Source organism: Falco naumanni, chromosome 1 (assembly GCF_017639655.2).
Source record: "Falco naumanni isolate bFalNau1 chromosome 1, bFalNau1.pat, whole genome shotgun sequence".
NCBI lineage: Eukaryota > Metazoa > Chordata > Aves > Falconiformes > Falconidae > Falco > Falco naumanni.
Window position 1 is genome coordinate 24607490 of NC_054054.1, and position 20168 is coordinate 24627657.

A 20168-nucleotide genomic window follows, 5' to 3' on the forward strand; every position below is an offset into this window, starting at 1 on the left:
ACCACAACCCTGAGCAGAGTGGAGACTATTTTCTTTTCCCTCTGCTAGGGAGAGGGGAGTTACAACTTTTATCAGAAGCAAGCTGACAGCATGGTGTTCAGGTGGTGGGATTTGGGGATTTCCCAGCTGCTGGAGTTTGCAGGAGAGAACGGGAAGACTCAACTGTGAGACATTACAACAGGCTCAGAAAGCAGGCTGCTCGTGTTGCTTGTGCATTGGTTTGGTTTCCAGCCGATGAGGACAGAATTTTAAAGCCGTGGCTTCGAGCTTCGCTGTTTTGCGTGCTCTTTGCGAGGAGAGAGGAAGAGCAACGTTGTTTTCTTGGTGCCCGATGGCCTCACGTTACACCTGCGAGTTGGAGACGGCAGCTCTGAATTACCATGTCACTTGCTAATTTGATTATGTTGCGGTGTGGGGGAGAGGGAAGGACTTTGCTGTTTAAGGAGGGGGAAAAACGGGCATTTCTGGTCCGTTGGATGTTGCGACATGTTCAGCTTGGGGCAATGGTCGGTCATGCCCTTGCTGAGTAAATGTAGTGTTAATAGAAACTATACATACCTGCCAAAAAGGCCGTTCCTTTGGGCTAGTTTCCAGAGATCATTTAATGTTTCTCTAAGATGTCACCTCAGTCTGGTCCTGTGTTGGAATGTGTTGCTGTTTTATGAGTGACATCAGCTGTTGACATGGGAGAATTACGGCACCCCAGCTCAGCCCCCTGCTGTGTCTGTATCAGGAGGGCTCCGTCGGCTAGCTCGGTGCCTGTGGGGTAGGAAGAGCTGCGGTGCTGGCTGTCACTGATGTGGCACGTGAGCGCCCAGAAACGTGACTTGGTGAGGCGAGGAATCTGCCCGGGTCCAGCTGGAAGGAAAGCAATGCAGAAACGTTGGCTTTCTCAGGGGGAGTGGGGAAGAGGCGCTGCCCTAAGCTGAACCTTCCTGTGCGAGAAAACCATTCCCATTCATTTAGAGCACTGCTCGTTCCTTTCCTTGAGGGTTAAGGACATGTTGCTTTAATGCCACTGTTAGGAGTGCTGGTATGTGTGACATAAACAGATTACTTAATAACCAATTTTGCAAGAGGGGAAAAGTAAAGCTCCACCTTATCCTTTGAGATAAGGTATTCTTGGCTCTCTAAGCGTAACTTCCCCCTCGGCTTGCTGCTGCCCTGGCTTCGTGGCGGGGCGGAGGGTGCTGGGTGCCAGGGCTGACAGTGCTGTTGCTGAAAACCCAAGGGGTGCTCTGGCTGCTGCGTTAGCAGCAGGGACCAGCACCCCCGTCAAGGTGCTTTGTCCTGCCTTTCAATCGATTAGCGAAGTAAATTACCTCTTAGATACCACTGTTGTAGGGGGGAATTCAGGAAAAAATGCTCTTACGGCAGAAACTTTTTCACAGATCCTGTTGTCTTTATGGTATTTACTATAGAGAGAGCCTAAACCAGGGATTTTATAACAGCTTTCTGTAACTGCTTTTTCCATTTTAGGTGTCTGCTTCCCACACTTCCCTCCTCCTTGCTTTCTATTCCTGACCCTGTTGTGTCATTGCGCTTTGCTGGTAGAAAGCTGTGTGATGCCGTAAGCCTAAGATTATTACTTGATGGTTGGATTAATGAGGAGAGAGGTTGAAAGGGTAAAGATAACTGTGAAAATCTTTACCTTTATTAAGAGCAGGCAGAAGGTGGGAGAGATGAGCTTTGTTTTCTTCTCTCATCCCCGCCCTCAGTTTTTGATCAATGACTGTAGACAGGCCTTCTCCATTTCCAGAAATAACCAGAAGACCTGTTTCATATCAGAGTTTTTAATTCCTTCTGAAATAAATACCACTAAAAAAATTAACCGGCTAAAACCTCAGCACGGAATGTACTTTGCTGATATTCTTTGGTACCTTTACTTTATGCGTGGAGGTAGAGTAGGCTGCATTTTGCTTTGGTGAAACTGAGTCAGGCTTTGCTTGTGCAAAAGGAAAACGATGGGGACGCGGGCACTGCCTTTTCGCAGCAGCTGGCACGACTTGGGAGCACCAGGCCCAGCTTGGGGTCTGAATGCTGCCCCACACAGTCAGTGAAAACAAGACAGGTAGTTTGGATCTTTTCAGCTTCGAAATATCTGGATGAAAGATTTCAGATGAGCTTCTCCCCAGCTTTAATTCCCCGTGACACTTTGCAGGATGCTGAAATGCGCTGTTAACTGGCTTGCTGGAAATGAAAAGGTCTAGTGCTGTGACTTCACTGCAGACTTTTGATAATACGGTAAATCCCTATGGAAAAGTTGGGAGCGGTTTTTGTGAGCAAGGATTAAGTAAGTCGATAGTACAAATGCTGCAAGGTCTGCGAAATAGGAATTGCTCAAGAAGCGGCTTGTTCAGAAATTTTTGTTAGTAAGATAATATCAGTTTGCAGTCGTTTGTTAGCTTGCTGCTAGTAAATCTGTGAGTGCGCTTACTACTGGCAATTTCCAGCGGGTGTCTGTCTTCCCCGTCGTGGCACGGGATATCGTTCTGGTCATTGCAGGTGTCTTTCATCTGCTGTCAGGGCTCAGCATGAGCTGTGAAGTCGCCGGGGTTGTGTGGGAAGTTGTTGATGCCCGCCTACTCCAGGGTCTGTGAGAAAATCTGCAATCCAAGTTCAGATGATGATAAACCGACTTTACATAAGGTAGTGATAAGTTGGCTGCGCACGCAGGAGAAATCCAGAAAATGTTGTCAGAACAGCTGAGTCAATATGTGATGTGGTTTGCCCGTTGCAAAGGAAAGATTGTGTTTTCTTTTAAGTGATGATAAGTTTTGCACTGACACTGGCTAGGAGTGTGAGGTACGTGGCAGTGAAGGGAGGTGTTTCTGTACCATTCTGACAGCGACTGGCCTTTTTCTGTCTCTGATGGGCTGAGACAATCGTCAGCTCTCTCACCTGGCGGTGAAACTAATTTTGCCGAGGGCTGTGCTAATTAGAACGGTGGCCCTTGGGTGGGACCTTACAGCCTGTGATGGGATCAAGTGATGTGGATGTGTTTAGTTCTTGGGGCCATCCTGAAGCTGCTGCTCCCTACCAAGAGAGGGCAGGTGCTTGGGCAATGCAGGGCCTCCCAGTCCAGGGCCATGGGCCTCTGTGTCTCGGGGTGCTCCTGGAAATGACTCTGCAAAGGTCATTTTTGAAGTGTTCTCATCTGTTGCGCTTCAGTTGCTGTCGATGCTGTCCCGCATCAGTGTGCGCACAGGCTGGTCTTGTAGTTGCACACCTACTGGTTATGTGATGCTTTGGTCCTCTCCTGGGTTGTTTCAGTTCGGATCCCAGTCTAGTCTTGTTTGACTGTCTTCTCCCACCTTCCTCTGCCCAACAGCTCGTTTTGTTAAGGTACAGTAATACTGGATATGGCACTTCAGCGTGGAGATGGAAGAACCAATACAGCCTTTGCTCAGTCTTCACATGTGAGCCCCAGGTGTGCTGGTTTCCCTTCCTGAATTTTTCTGGGACATTTGAAATCAAAAGGTAACACAAAATGTATGGGGGAAGCCCAGCTGCAGCTGTAAAACATGTTGTGCCAGCATTTGCTGTGTTTGGCTGTATTGAGCAAACTCTGTCGTGGTTTTGAATGGACGGATTTTTAAGAGACCTACTCCATAGCATAAATCAAGGCAGAGAGAAGAAGTGAAGATAAATGACAGGCAAACAGGGAAAGGTATTGAGGCACAAAGTGGAAGAAACCTGACCCTGTGGCAGGGTTGGGTTCCTTCAAGCTTGGCCAGGTCCAGCAGTCCCAGCCTTCATGTGGCCAGGGGCTACAGGAGTGTCCTTCCTTCTGTCATCTGCACACCCAGAACTAGTAGAGCTGGGCTTAATCTGGAAACTGACATTAGGGCTGGTTCCACAGTTTGCTAAGATAAGCCCAGTCTGTGTGCCAGTTTGGGCATCGCCTCAGCCATTGTGAAGGTCTGTCCTGTCCTTTCCTTTGGGTGATATTCCTGGTCTGGTTGCACAGCACTGGGAGAACTTCCTTAGCAGTGAAAAGAGTCTGAGAAGGAACGCAGGAAACTCGGGTGCTTTGGCCGCCTTCTGCCTTTCGTAAAATGCACCGCAGCCTCTAGGTACATGATTCTAACTGCAGCCTTGGACCCGAGGTTTGCTTGCGGCAGGGCTGCTTTTCTGTCTCGTGCTGCGGTGCTGCAGGGTTGGGCAGTTAGGGGAACTCGCTGTGAGCTGCCTGGCACTTTGCGAACCCTAGGAAACAGGATGGCGGTTTAGGCACATCTCTGCCTGGCATGTTGCAGTTGGATGTCTTGGCTTTGTTGCTAAGCTGTGCCCAGGCCTTTGCTGTTTGTTCTTCAGGCGTTGGACAATGTGCTGCTTCGTGCAGTTGCTGGTGGTGATTAGGAGTTTAGGCTCGCAAAGGACCGCGGTGTTTGCTTCAGGGTTTAGAGGGCAGATTTCAGCGGTGTGCCTTGCTGTTGCTTGTGCACAAGTGGCAAAGCAGCAGCCAACCTCTGGTACCTCAAAAGCAGCTTGAGGTTCTTTCTCTGAAACAGGAGCAGTGCCTGGATGCCGTACTCATTATACCACAGCTTTTACTTATGTTGGAGGGTGGTCTAAAACCTACCTGCATCTGTGAATTGATAGTGCCCTGCTTGGTGTTCGTTTAGTCAGCCTTGGTAATTAATGAGATGGAAATACAGAAAATGAGGCCAAGATTTTCAGCCAAGATGGGCTCTTTTGGGTGGTCATTTGGGAAGCGGACATAATTGCAAAGGAACTCGGTGCTAGAGGCGGGTGCCAGAAAATCTGAAGGTATCGTGATTCCCATCAGCTTGGCATGAAAATTAAGCAGTCCAGCATGGCTCCCCTCCTCTGCCCTGTTCCCTAGAGCTGTGCATTTTTAAAGTCTTTCTTTTCATTCCTGGAATCCAGGCAGTGTTGGCCAGATTAGATCAGATCACAGCAGGACAGGTTCGGTGGCTTCTGTAACCTCTCACAGCTCCAAAGAAGAGGGAAAGAAAAGCAGCTTATGGGGTTGTGGGTAAGACTCTCACAATGGCTTATATAAAGCCCAGTGAGAATACCCCAAACACATGTTTATTGTTCTATCTAAACAATGTCCACCGTTAATTCATTGCCAACGTCCTTAGATTTTCCTGTCATGGAGCGGTGCCTTATAGCTGTCATCGGCGTGTGTCTTCTGGGGTTTGTATTCTGATCATTTCCTAGCAATTCCTGGTGTAGTTTTTGGTGACCGACTCAGTCTGCTCCTCCTAAACAAATGGGGTTTGTAGGATCCTCAAGAAGTCAAATGATGACCTAATTTCATTTTCTCATTTTCTTTTTGGTTGGAAATATTCTTGGCTTCACTTTGTGAGCTCTGTCTTTTAGAGCCAACCTGTTCTTTGGGGCACAGTGCTAACACAGCTTTTAAATATGCTTTGCTGGAGCGGCCTCTGAATCTTGTTAGGAATCTGGCGGTTCAAGGCAGGGTCATTGATGGGTAGCGAGCCAGCGTACGTTTGAAATTGAGAAGCGTGAGCTTTAGACAGATGGCTAGGAAGACTTTCCTTCTGGCTAACTATAGTGATGTTACGTGGGAACCTTTTGAAGACTGCAGAGGTCATTTACGTAAAGATTAAACTGACCTTGTGAAGATAGTGATGTTCTAGAAGCTCGATGTTACAAAAGAAGAAAAAAATGACCAATTTACGTGCTGTCTTCCCTGCCCCTTGTAGTGATTTTAGTAAAGGACCGCACATATGTAATATGAATATGTAAAAGGATCTTCGGACAAGTTCCCTGCTCAGTTAAGTGACTGCATCTTCATTGCTGATGCTGAGTCCTCTCTCAAATACGTTCATCTTAGCCGTGAATTTGGGGTTCTTCTGTCAGAGCTGGCAGAATTGAAGAGTGCCCTGTTGTTTCTAATCTTATCCCTTCCTATGTCATGTTTCAGTAGCATAGTAACGTGGGTGTTGTCTCTCTTGGAGCCTCTGTTTTCTTTTTTGCCCTTTACTGCATCTGTCTAGGTTGTGAACCCCCTACTCAACCTTATGGTTGTCCTTTTACAAGTAATTGGTCCCATCAGCTGATGGATTGACACTGACCCTTTTCTTTGGCTAGTTGCCACGTACCGTGGAAGAAGTAGTTTCTTGCATACTACTGTTGTTTTAAAGGCCCTTCTGCCAGAGGCTCTTCCTCATCTCACCTTTTTTTCAGCTACCTTGATTCCAGACTTTTCCATACAGATGTGATTTCTTCTGCTTCTCTCAGCCAGTCCCTTATCCAGCATCCTTTGTCCAGCTGTAGGCATCCATCCGCTGCTGTTGCTGGTCCTGTGGTGGTCTGCGCTCAGTCCCTCCAAAGACCTTGGGGTTCCCTTCGTGGGAACCTCTTACAGAGAGGTGATTTTGTACCCAAGCATCACCACAGTAAGACATAAGGGCATGTTTCTGCACCACGAAGATCCATACTGTGACACAAAGAGCTGAGCCTGTTCCAGTGGTGCAGGCTCTTTTTGGAGGGAGAGGCGTCTTTTCTGTGGCTCTGCTGCTCAACTGTGGTTTCTGCTATTTTGCTGTGGGGAAAAGGAGGGACTTGAATGCACTTTATCTCAACTATTGTGTTAGCTTGTCTAGATCTCATCGAGATTTCAACAACTGAAGTACTCAATAAATCCTGCTGCTGCTCACCTGATCAGTAAGTTTTTATTCACATGGCAAATCAGTCACTTGAGTATGAGGATGTTCTGAAAACCCTGTGGGGACAGAGTGGTGAGCCTGGGAGTATGCCTGGCCAGCCCGTCTAGAGACTTGGATATGGTTTGGTTTTGTTTTCTTTTGAGCTTCTGTGTCTGCGTTCATATGTGTGAATGGGAATAGTACTTAGCTCTTACACGGTGCTAGGGGGAGTCATCATCTTCCTTGTTCCTCATGCATGAACCAGCCACGTTCTCTGACAGGTCTTGTGAATTGCTGTGTCTGTTTTCCTACCCAGAATTTACATCTTCCTCATGCATCACTGAAAACGTTCCCATTTGCCTGTTGATTTTGGGGCCTGTGTTTTCATCTGTGTGGAAACAAAGGGTCTTTCTGATCACCCCTGGAAAATTTTTAGGTGAGATGTGGTTGGTTGTACGGGAAGGACTGGGAGAGTTGTTTCTGTTCCACTGGTGCCAGCGGTTCTCTGAAGCGGGGTGTCGTACCGGCTGTGCGCCCCATCCCGGGTGTGCAGGGTGACAGCCACGGTCTGCGTGGTGGAGCCGGTCGGGGTGAAGGACCTGCGCCCGCTCCTCTGCCAGCGCCAGCACCTCTTAAAACTCAGGGAGAGTTAAGGGTGCTGGGCACGTGACGGCGTGGCCTTTTGTTCTTATTTCTTGAGCTGATTTGAAACTAAGCAGGGCTTAGTTTGGGACTTGCTTATTGCTACTTTTAGTATCTTTCACTTCAAAATAGATCATCCCTATGATTTATTTGTCCTTCTGGGGCTTCAGCTTTTTATGTCATTTATTTCCTATGATTCTCACACAACATAAGAAGTACCCTTCTGCTGCCGCCCCCGGGTCTGAAAAGCAGCCGCTACAAGCTGCACCAGCCTGACGACAATCCCAGCAGCGTGTTGGCTGGTGCCATGTCTTGCTGTCTGCTTGGCAGTCTGCTGACACCTTCTCCTTGGCCACAAAGGTGTGCCATGCCGTGCTGTCATCTGCTGGCAGAGCATGTGGTGGGCTGCATCCCCTGCCCGTCTCGTGTGACTTCAGAGCTGTGGTGCGTGCAGGTTCCTAAATACATGGGGATGGAGCAAGTTGCATCGGGCTAGCACTCGTTAGCGTGTTAGCGGTGGAAGTGAAAGCCACATGTTTCTGGGATGTGTCAGAAGCCACATCAATCAGTAAAGCTTCCCTGCTCTGAGGGTATGCTGGGTTTCAGTTCCATCCAGGCGTGAGACTGATAGCTGGGCAGAGGAGGGCACACCTTTACCTGCCTGGGTCTTGCTGTAGGTCAGCTGTGCCCTGAAGTTCAATGGCTGGGGTGTTCCCAGCAAAGCCCTACGTTTAGGCAGCCTGAAATACCTGTCCCAGTCTTCTCTGAGTGCCTGGGTACATGCGGCTGATGGGTGCAAGTGGCCAGAGCTTGTGGAGAAAGAGGTTGGCTGTGTAGACATGCCTATCACAACCACATGAGCCTGTCCAAGCCTGATTGGGTTTAATGCAACTCTCCCTGTTCTTTGGAAAGGAGCTTTGAAAGTAAAACCAAGGGCCAGGTGAAAGTTACTAATGCTCTGCTCATTTTCATTGCTTTATAAATTTTAAATGTTAGGATTTGATCTTGTTTCCTCCTAAGTTGCCAGTCTGAGATTCCTTATGGGCTGGCTAGTCTGACCAGGCTGTAAGTCTCAGCAACCCAGGTCATGTGGAAGGGATTCCTTCTTAGATGTTATGCACTGGGCAGACTTTATCCTTTGATCCTGTAAATTTCAGCTCCTTTCTTCAAATGACCAAGTTTTGTTTTTGCTAAGCAAAAGCCATTCTGCTGTCACCATTTTCTGAAAAGAATTAGTGCTTAAAAATGAAGAGGATCATAAATAATGTGATGTCTTTCCGCTTGTTCGTTTGGCTGTGGGTATCTGCAGTGAAAAAACAATTTCAGTTGTACGCAGTGTCAGGTTTAAAGTCTGCACTTGGTCATGCGCTAAGGTTGCAGAAAGCTGTAGACTCAGCTCAGTGTCCAGGTGAATGCTGAGACCTCTGGCACACAAGGTATCACCACACCTAGATAATCTGATCCTATCTGCTGATTTACCATTTCTTTTTTTTTTTTTTTTTTTTTTTTTCTTTCCCTCCCCCCATGCTAAGGCTATGATTTCAGTTTGCATGTCATGTAACTCAGATTTTCTGGTAGTACCCTACGCTTGGGATTACCACTGTGGCCACTGATCACCTATTCAATGTATGTGTTGAAGTATACAATGCAAAAGGCTTTGTGGAAAGACTCTTGTTGCACGATGAAGCTCCCCAGAATCACCTAAATTCAAACTTGTGAGAAACCTGAGCTCTCCAGCTCTCCAGAAGTGCGTCACACATTGGGTCTACTCCATATGAGTCTTCTGGGAGGAACTGTTTTTTTACCAAGGGCGTGGTAGGAGGTGATAACACTCTTGAAGGCAAATATGGTTTCAGAACCAGTTTGGGAAACACCACTTGAACTATGGATTTCTCTCCATATAAATATTGGGGGGTTTTGTCATTTGCCGCTTGTATTGTAGCATGAATAACTCCATGGTTTGAAAAATATAGATGGCTCATGCTTGTCAGGCTGTGGGATGTCCAGTTTGGGGCTGACATGACTGTGTAGAGAGTAATTCCCCTGCTCCCAGCACACTCCTCGTGCATGCAGATCCCAAGCTCTCTTCATCATCTGTTCTTGAGTGGATCCGAAGTGGAGGATGCCAGGCTGGTCCTGGGTCTTCCCCACCTGCCCTCCCCCTCACGTAGAAGTGGACAGGGCAGCTCCTCATGGCACATGCTGCATGTACACCCTGTCTCTCGGTCCTGAAACAGTTGCCCCCCTTCCTTCCTTGGGCAGAAAAGGATCCTCACCAACAGGCTGCTGAAGCTTCCAGCCACAGTGACTACAAAAACACCTGGACAGAATTACAGGTGTAAAGGTATAGGAACCGGCTGGGTGTGATGTGTCCTGGCTTTTCCTGCTGAGAAATTTCTGCAAGCCTCAGTGGGTGACGGGGAGGGAGCACCTGAAAGGAGACCAGGATTCTGTATGTAGCTGGTGATCAGGCCATGCTAATGCAAATTTGGCTACTAATTTTATATATAAACATATTTTATATAGAGATATATATATATATAATAACTAAGGAACTAATTCTACCAGGTCAGGCAACTTCAAGCCTGCAGATTTCTTACTGGTTTTATTTTTTTTTAATAATAGTGACTGTTATTGTTTTCGCTTTTTTCCCTCCTATGTTTGCGTTTCTTTAACCCCCCACATTTCCTTACTGGGATAACTCAGAAAAGAAATGACATGGCTCTGTGTCGAGACAGATGCTCGGGGGCCTGGCACGCTGAGGCAGTGTGGCTGGAGCTGCTTGCTCCCGTGCACGCTGTCAGGGCACTGCTGGGCTCAGCACCTGAGCTTGTGCAGCAGGCACGGCTGCAGACCCAGGTAGTTTTGTTCCCAGGATGTCAACAAGACCATATGCTGGGCCAGGATGGAGATGGGAGGTGAACAGATACTCTTGCAGTCAGGGGAGGGAAGGCTGCGTTTTAAGAACTTTAGTTTGGTAATGCATGAGTGGGTTTTCACCAGAAAAAAGTGACTCAGGGAGTCTCCTGTGCCCAGGCTCTAAATCTGGACTCTGAATCATAAGCTACTATTCTTTAATAGCTCTTAATAAATCAAAAGATGTGGTTTCAACCAAAATTTTTCCGGGGGAGAAATACCTCTCTGATGACGACTACTTCTTGCTCTATTAATAATCAGAAGAAACAATTTTCCTCTGAATTTGGTGTGCAGTAGGGTTTCTCCTCAGGCACAAGGAGCTAACTTCAAAAGTTTCAGCTGCGGCAGGTGTGAATTTGAGGAAGCCACGACCCCACCTGTCCTTCAGAACAAGAGAGGTGCTACTTTCACCTGCAGGTCTTGCTGTCCGCCTTACCTATGGGGTATGCGTGTTGTGAAATGCACGCCTCTGGTCAACCAAAACAGCTCTGAAAACGAATGAGACGTGCATGGAGGCTGGCCGTTTTCCTGGTGGGGAGCGGGAAGGTGGTGGGAGCAGCCCCCAGACAAGGCTGTGAGTGCCGGAGGGGCCATGGGGGGGACCTGGCCGCTGGCCCGTGTTGGGTGTACAAGAGATACTTGTGGCCGAGCGGGACCTGCATTCCCAGGAGAAGTTTAGCCTGTGGCTCTTCACTTCCCATCCTCCACCAAGCTGTAGGATGACAGCGTGGTGCGTGCGTGGCACATTACATTTATCGGGCGTTATTGCCGTTTGTAGCCAGTGGTTCTCATGGGAAAGGCTGCGTTACCCCGGTGAGTAGGAAATGTCTCAGAAACCTAGCGCATTGAGAGTATGTGTCAATTGTTTCCTTCCAGGCGCTTTGGGAAGGGAGCCTAGAAGTTTATCTCAGCATTTGCAACAATACAAACAGATGCCAAATACTTCAAGTACGCAGAAAAGGAAAATGTCTTGCTTGGCCTCCCTGAACAGGCTGGGAGGAGGCTGGGGAGGGGGGAGAGGAGAAAAAAAGCAATGTTAAGTAACTCTGTCCCTGGCGGAATAGGGAAAAGCAGCTAAGTAATGCAGATGTTTGCCTGCGTACATATAACTTAGTTTCATATTACTGAAATCTGTACTGCACACACGTGGTCAAAAGATTAAAGAGATTGTCCAGTTCTGTTGGCAGCATATTAAAGTATTAAGACCACAGGCTTACTATGATGTGTTTGTATTATCAAGCTGACCACAGAATTAAAGTGATTCAAAGGAAGACATCGTTTTAATACAGCTACCAGAATCGCCCCATCATTTTGCATCTGGCCCTTGGATGTGGTCCTGGCTGTAAGAATCCCTTGGGAATGGCCACCGCTGTCCTGGGGCCACCCCTACCCCATGGCTTCTGCTCGTGCTCGGATGAGATCTCTCCTTGTCTGTCCCTACGTGGCGTTCTTGCTGTCTTGCCATGCTAAAGCTGATGTTTCCAGTCACTGGAATAGCTCCCCTGGTTTCCTCTGACGCACTGGGGCGAAATCCTGCCTTCATGTGTTGATCCATAAGGTCTCACAGCAGACAGCTCCAGCTTCGGCACTGTGGCTCTGTGCCAGGAGCCCGTGTCCCAGAGATCGTGGTGCTGGCACGCTGGGCTGGAGGCAGCAGATGCAGGTCCCTTTTCTTCTGTCACTGTTGTGCCTGATTTTTTTGGACCTTGCTCGACCCCGGATTTCTGTTTCTTTTTTTGTCCTGCTCCCTGAGATGGCACGTTATTAGCGTCTGGTACTGTACCGGACAGTTGTTCAGCTGCTGGCGCCCGGTGGCAGCAGGAGGTGCTCGCGAAGTGGTGGACTTTTAATATCTCAGCCTAGATAATACTGCCTAAATCACAACTGTAACTTCACTCGGGGAGATTTTCACTCACCCTATATAGCTGTTCATTTATATCTTGGTGTTATAGACACTATATATATTAATATCTGTATATCTGTTTTATTTATTTAGTACGGTCTTCTGCGTAGTTGCCACCAGTGCATAAACTTGAGCACTGCACCAGCTACTAAGAAGAAAATTAACTCTCTTCCAGGTGAAACCAGGGCATTGCTGTAGCCTAGCCACCAGAAGGTGATGTGATCCATCCCAGGGCCATCACAGATGCTGTCGCACTGTAGAGAAAGGGAATTTCTCTATAAGCCTCTGCTTTCCATTACAATATCAGTGTGACAAGTCCCTTTGGAGCCAAAATATATCACACTTAGTGCCATCTGAGCGGGGGGGGGCGGGGGGCGAACATAATTTTTTGAGTGATCCTATTGGAGTAAATTATTTTTTCCTTTATATTTTGTTGGTCTTTGAGAACTCAAAATGCAGTATGTAAGAAGCTTTTGTTTCAGATGCTTTTTTTATGCTTCAGGAACTAAACCACAGCATGCATTTGAAATGTCTAACCTGGCCTCTGTGTTTGCTTTTCAAAGGAGCTACTGCTGCAGATGTGCGTACCTCAGTAGTCTGGCTGGGCTATATGGCGTGTGCGTAAATGGCTACGACAGTGTAATATGCATAGGGCATGAGCTGTTTTCATAAGCCTCTGGCCCCATCCTTGCATACCGCTCATCGTTCCGTTATTTGCAAAGCCCTTGGGGAACTCGGTTAGCTGTTTTAAAACTGCTGTTAAGGAGGGCCACTCTGGTCAAGCAGCTTTTTTGGAAGACCTTGGATGCTTTCAGTATGAAAGGTCACGTGCGAAAAAGGTGAAGGACTCTCCAGACTTCACAGCTGGCCTCAAGAGCCTGTGGAATTTGAAATGCAGGGCTGTTTTTCATTGAAAAGTCAGTTTGTTATGGAAGTCGAGTATTTTGGGCCTAAATTTTGGGTTGTTCAGTCTCAAAGATGGGATTTATCATGACGAGGAATGAGAGACACATGTTTAGTGGTGAAGTGAGCTGCAGGCTCTGGCTTTGCGGTTGCGCTGGCATTTCCAGAGCAGCTTCCCCCAGCTGGCAAAGAGGTGGTTCATTGTAACACTGCTGAAAAGCCAACGGTGGTAATGGGTGCAGCTTGCGAGTGGAGGAAAAGAGCAACGCGTACTGCGTAATGTGGGAAAATGGGTGGGGATGGGTTGGTGGCAAGGGCGGGTTTTCTCTCTAGCTTTCCCAAGTGTGTGACTGATTTATCAAGCGAAGCCTGGCTTTGGTTACTCGCGAGACTTAATTCCTGAGCAAAAGGGGAGTATGGCTGCTGCAAAAGAGGTGGGCGCAGCTCCGAGCTGAATGGAGAGGCATTGCAGAGCTCCGTGTCCGGTAAGGCTCGTCTGGCTTTGGATGCTGCTGCCATCATCTTGTTGTGCGCCGACCCGTTTGGCAGAGGTCCCTGTGGTTTCGGGAGTGGTGTGATTTCACATTGCGGAGTGTGTTTCAAGAGGGTCTTTTGGCTGAGGATCTTCTGGCTGGCGTCAGCGCTGGGGGGTGTTGTGCCTGTGCCTCCGGCTGGAAGCCACAGCGGTCGTGGAGGCTGGGATCCGAAGGCTGCTGTTCCAGGGTGTCTCCCCTCTGGGCAGGTACCCACCAAAAGGGTCGGGGTGGGACAGTGCTGCAGGAAGGAGTGCAGCCCTTCAAAAGCTGCCTTCTCTCGACTGTGTCATCTGGAATGCTTGCAGGGTGTGTTAATAGCCGTGCATTCATGCAAGGCATAAGCACTTGCTAAGAATAGATGGATGTGAGATGACCGAGACGGTGACTCCGCAGAGGGACAGCTCTGCAGAAACACTCCACCGTGAGCAGAAGTAAATGACTGTGCCTACAGATAAATACAATTGTTTTTACGTGCGTTTTGTGGCTCATTCACTCGGATAAATGTGCTGTAGTCGGTAGTAGGGCACGTGCGTTTATCAGAAACTTTGCTGAGCTACACTGAGACATGAGTGGGGAAACCAAATCTGGTCAAAAGCAGAGAATACAGCCATCGTTTATCACGACTTAAATCTGACGGAGCTGTTTTTACAGCTTGTGGTAAGATGTCTGAATTATCTGGACACAGAAAAAAAGATATGTAGGTGCTTTCTATAAGCACAAAGAAAGAGGTTTTTCCCAAGTTGGTAGAAGTGCAGAAAACCCTGAAAATAAAACGTTTTTACCAGACTCATTATCAAAAAAGACATAACAGCTGGCAAATGTAGTTCAAGCACTTTGGTTTGCAATGAAAGCCTGTATGAAAGGGAAAAGGCACACTTTGTGTTTACAGTCAGCATATGAAATTTGGCACTGAGTCTTCTATTACTTAATTTTTAGTTTGGAAAGCATTGAGTACTTAGAAGTTTACATTAACTTACGTTAGTAGCCCTTCCTCATCTGCTGTGTTATAATAATACCCTAATGGTCCTTTGACACTTGTTGTGTAATGGACTGCTTAGTCAAGTGATGTAGGTTTTGTTGCTCTAAGCTCTTCAATTAAGTTGGGTCAGTTTGCACAAGCTAGGTGTGAAGTCTAGCCAGTCTGTTTGGTAAAACAAACGGGAAAATTAATGTAGAATGATTCTGAAGAGCACTGTATTCAATATTGCAAAATGAGTATGATGGCCTTCTGTGGTGATGATTTTTATTTTTAAATGACTCACAAGGACAGAATAATTATCAGAGGGTCTGCACCGGCATGCACGCTCAGAAATGGTTGTAAAAAAAATACTTTTCTAAATGGTAGCTACAGAGCTTCTAGCTCATGTTTGGAGACAAGAAACTTGGTACTGATCAATGTTAGGCCAGCAAAGAAAGACTGTTCGCTTACCTATGCAAATGTAATGCAGCACAGACTGTACTGGCCAGTGATGCACAAACTCTGCACAGTCAAAGTTAATATTTGCTGTACCTGTGTTCCCTAGGTCATCACACCATTTACATTGGGGTCCACGTGCCGAAGAGCTATAGGAGAAGGAGGCGTCATAGAAGAAGACCTGGGCACAAAGAGAAGAAAGAAAAGGAGAAAATCTCTGAGAACTACTCTGACAAATCAGATGTAGAAAATGCTGATGAGACGAGCAGCAGCATCCTTAAACCACTCAGTAAGTTTTGGTTTCACTTGTCACTCGCTACAATGTTCTGTTGTCTGGTGATCTGCTCCTGATCTGATCACAGAGAAGGAAACTGGATCCACGAAAACAGTCCTCTCGTGTTGCAGGGTCGGAGTAATCTTAATCAGTTGCTGTCGAATGGTTGCTGGGCTTGGAAAAGGCGCAGGCTGGAGCAGACATTTCATCCCTCTGTATCACCTTGAGGCTGCTCCTGAGCTAACGCCAGACAGGAACAGGCCAAATTTTAAAAAGCAATTTGACACTGCCTGTAAGAGATAGCAAGGCAACGCAAAGACCGAGTAGATGCCTGGACAGATCTATTGCAGCTTCTGCCCTGGCTCTCAAGACATGCGCCCTCTCTAGAATTCAAGCACGCCGTGGTTCCAGCTAGAAACAGCCTTGTGGCCGCAGGTTGATGAGAAGCACCAAGACCGTTGTGCTATAGACTGTGAGAAACATAGAAACATACCCCCTTGGGGTCTGGCTTCATTGGATCACTAACTTGTGGTGCTAATAAGTCTTCCCTTCAGTAATTAACCAGTTTGAAGTCTTGCATACAAAAAGAAGAATAAAATGTAGCTTTACCTGTACGTTTCAGTATCTGTAGGGGTTAAATTGTGGTAGGCAGATGAGGTCCGTTTTGGATGCCCTCTACCTCCATTCGTACTGAAATTGTGTACCAGGGGAGAGAGAGTTTTATCTAGAGCTCTATCGCAGCCTTACCGCTTGCAGCTCTTTGGTAACGTCGTAGGAGACAGTCGTAAAGCCCCTTTCCTCTTGTCATCTTCTCTGTTTGCCTCAAGTTAGTCCTGAGGTCTGGGGGATGGCTGCTCAGGCAGAAACGGGGGAGAGATGGTGCCAGCCTGCTGAACTGGGAACACGCTAACAGGGTTTGAATATAGGAGAACAGCCCAGGATGTGACCTAGCTGAGGTTATTGAGGCTAATTCCAGGTGCTCGGAGTTGCATTAAAGAGGTGATTTGTAACTGGGGAAAATGCTTCCTGTGCGAGAGAGAGAGAGAGGAGCAAGCAGGGGTCATACCACCTGATATTCGATTGAAGAAACAGGCAAATTTGAAATTGTGTTGCTGGGTGGTCGCTGCATATAAAGACAGTAGCTCAGGATCGGATCAGTCGTGTTGTTAGTCCAGGGCCTGCTGCTCTTGGTGGTGCAGGAGCAGCACCTGGGAAGGCAGGCAAGTCACAGTGTCCATTTGTTCTTCGTAACTCTAGTTCCCTCCTTGTCCCAAGGAAGTTTTCTTGTCACTACTCCGAAATGAGGAGTTGATTTTACATGGAAAGACATAATTACCTGTCTTCAAGAACTCTAGATGTTTTAAGTTTAGGTTTTGTATTTATATACTTTATATTTACACCTCTGTTCTTCTTTGGCGTGCAGGTGACCAGATCTGTAGGAATTCCTTCTTGGCTTCTGGATGTATCAGTATCCTAGGGGAATTGTTTCCATAGGCTAATTGTGCCCATGATCGAAAAACCGCTTTCTTCCATCAGGTTTTGATTTTCTGCCTTTCATTTTGTTCATCATTGTTTCTGTTTTGTGTCATTTGAGAAAGAGTTAATGGTATTTTTTCCTCTAGCATTTCTACAGGTCAGTATATTCTTGTCTGCTCTTAGATCTGCATGTGAGAATGTGCAATCCTTCCATCTCTCTCTGGGAAATCTGAGAATTTCCCCATAGTCTTTTCCACCCTGACCTTTTGTGCTACGTGTTTTTGGAGTGGGACCACTTAAGTACCACACAGTGTTCCAGATGTCCCATGCAATAGCATTAATACTACATCATTTGTAACTTTTTTCTGTATTGTTCACCATCTCATGTGTCCGGATACTTTACCAGGTTCTTGCAAGGGCTTGCTGTTTTGCACCGGTGGCCAGATCTTTTTACGAGCTGGCACAGTTAATTTAGAACACTGTAAAGGATAGGTGTAGTTCAGATTACTGTCTTGAATTTCCAAACATTGAATTACATGTTGCCTCTTATCCCCGGAGTTTTTTTTTCCCTTCTGAAACCCTGGTCTTCATAGCTGACCTGAATTATTTGTTTCCTATACTTTTTTTTTTTTTTCTTCTTGCTGACAAGCCTTTCTTCTTTAGTTCTGCCTATGTAGTGATGCCAGGCTTCCTTCAGAAATTGCTGCTGTTCTGCTTTTGATGGTCTCCATCATTTATAAACGGCTCTTTGTTTCCATTTCATTTTCTGTCCCTTAGGTGGTTGCCCATCTGAGACAGTCACTGGATAGTCAGACTGTTCCTGCTTTAGATGTCTCTTACTGGAACTTTGCTGAAGGCTTTTTGAGGGTCTGAATGGCTTATGTGTGCCATGTGTACAGCCATTCCCATTCACGGGAAGTGTGTCCAAGAGGAGACCAGTTCTCTTCAGGCAAAGCTTGCCAGCTCCAGTTGAGTCTGATGTTCATTGCTGGCAACCACAGCAAGAAATCTCAGTTATAACCCTGTCTCTTTAATCTTCATTTGTCAATAGTAAGTGAACAAGGGGTATGTAGCTCAAATGCAGTTTCAAAAGGATATTAGAAATAAAGAACTGGGGAATCTTGAACAGCAATTTTAGCGAGGTTGAGAGAAAGCTGAAATTAAATCTATTACATAGATTTGAGACATCTGTCAGTAGAGAGTCTGTGGCATCAGAAGCTGAAATATCTGTTAGGGCTGTGTGGTTCAGTAGAGCTGGGACAGAATGAAGGCACTTGCTATGGAGTAGGGGTGCTGGCTGGCCAGCGGCTGCATTGTGTCCAGGAAGGAGAGGGCTTTGCATTTTGCTTTTTTTAATTTGAAGAGGAGGAAAAAAACAAAAACAAACCAGAAACCAAGAAAGAAGTGAAATGCAGAGCGTGGAGACAACCAGAGAGTGGGCATTAGTCTAACATGCTTGAGGTGATTTTGCAGGGATGGGTGATTATAACGGGGCTGCGTGTGTCAGAGCTAGGCTAGCTCCGCAGGGGCTTGCTGGGTGTGTGCGTGGGGTACGTGGTGTTTCCATGTCGTCAGAAGAGGACAAGAAAAAAAAGTGGTGCTGGGCACCAAGGGAAGAGGAAATCCTGAGCCCGCCGTGCCGTCTTATGCAGCTCAGCGCCTTTCTGGCGAAGGGACCCAAGAATAGAAGAGCGAGGGTGTTGCAGTTCCCGGGATTAAGGACTGCTGGGACAGCTGTGTTAATGACCTTTGCATAACACCCCTTTGCGTGATGGCTGGTGGGAACCAGCGGCTCTGCTCACTGTTAACAAACGGGGTCGGATTCACGCGTGCTGCAGGTACCCGGCAGAGAGGGAGGCTCGATGAGTGCTGGCTTGTTAATATAGCGTGTAGGACACTGCTTTCAGAAGGGCTGCGGAGGAGGTGATGGGTGTGCGCAAGCTTAACAAGACAATAAGGTGAAAGTGCTGTTTATGTAGTTGTTGCTGAGATGAAGGGGGAACTGGAGGGCATTTCAGTCTTTTCCTTAGAACTGGAAGGTTCTGGGTTCGTAGATCCTGTTTTGTTAACTATGTTTTAAAACAAGCAGAATCCAGTTTTACACAAAGAAAACACAAGCATTTTGAGGAAAGGCACAGTGCGTCTCAGTTGATAAAATCCAGAATTTGTGTAGGTCTTTCTCTTTGATGATTTTTGCAGTTATTAACTTGGCCAGGTATTAGATGCTCTCAGTTCAGCTTGTGTACAATCAATAGTTGATTTCATCTTCGAATACAAAGACAGGGATATAAAGTTTGATTTGCAGACTCTTTCGTAACCTAGTCGTTAACGTAGTTCCTGCAAGTTGAGGAAACTCCTGGATTGTCTCCATGTACCGAGGGCTCTGTTTTTGCAGAGTAGAAAGCTTTAGTCAGCTTTGATTTGATACATGACTTTTATTTCTTGATCTGTCCCTAAGGACCATGAAGCCTAAAACCTAGGCATCTCACCTGAAGATGATTTCTCAGCTTTTCTGGTGAAAACTGTGTGATCAGCCATTGACCAAATCTGGATTTGACTCACCAGGTCAAGCTGCTTGTCCCACAACAGGTGAACCTGATGAAACATGCCTGTGAATATGGGCAAGAGAATAAACAGGTCCAGAAATGCAGACCTTTCCTAGAAACATTTTGTTCCAGTTCAAAACTGGTCTAGCCGCCCTCCTGTATTTGGGAATTGGTGCAGTCTGGAAATGTCAGTCCTTTGCGTTTTTTTTCTGATCTGTGTCCAGTTCAGTCAAACAAGCCAAACTCTAGTAGTTTATACACAACAATGGAGGGAGTTAGGGAAATGGAATGTGTATGGATATGTTTTATCCCGAGTAAATTATTGCTTGGGAAAGATGCCTCCTTCAAAAATCCAGACAGGGATGTTCTCTGATACGCTGAGGAGGAGGCTGGAAGGCGGCGTTCCCGCTGCAGAGCCCTTTCAGTATATTCCAGGCCTGCAGGGGCTGCCTCTGCCCTTGGAGAGAAGATGGGAGTTGACACCCTTGTTCCCTGGCAGGACTGCTGACACGCTGCTAGCTGAGCCGGGGCTTCCCTGAACCCCAGGCTGTTACAGATCCTGTCTTCCAGATGCAGCGCACCAGTGCCTGATTTCCAAAGCCACCTCCTTTAACCAGCCTGGCCCTGGTTGCCTTTTACAACCGGTAAGGAGGAAATACATTTTACCAGCAGTTGTTCTGCACCATCCAGGAAGCTGGCTACAAGTGTTTTGGAGGTTAAATAAATAAATAAATAAATAAATGAACTAACGCATGCACTACTGTGTTGCTAGTAAGCGAGCTTTAGATACTTTCTAATCTGCCTAAAACACACCTAGGAGTTGGAAAACAGGTGAAGATCTATGCTGTCAGAGCACAGCAGAAGGGGATGGATAACATGTTGAGAGGCGATGGATAAAAAGGGGTTTTCAGAGA

The 20168-nt window shown here is 46.9% G+C and overlaps 1 protein-coding gene across 7 annotated transcripts in view; it reads left to right on the top strand.

The window, feature by feature from the left end:
- The window catches only part of SLC4A4 (solute carrier family 4 member 4), a 235793-nt gene that overhangs the window by 75710 nt on the left and 139915 nt on the right, over positions 1–20168 (top strand). For all 7 annotated transcript variants that reach the window (XM_040586303.1, XM_040586294.1, XM_040586313.1 and 4 more), the window contains one exon: positions 15068–15247. In XM_040586303.1, coding sequence (XP_040442237.1) covers positions 15068–15247 — 180 coding nt within the window. The remainder of the gene's footprint in view (positions 1–15067; positions 15248–20168) is intronic.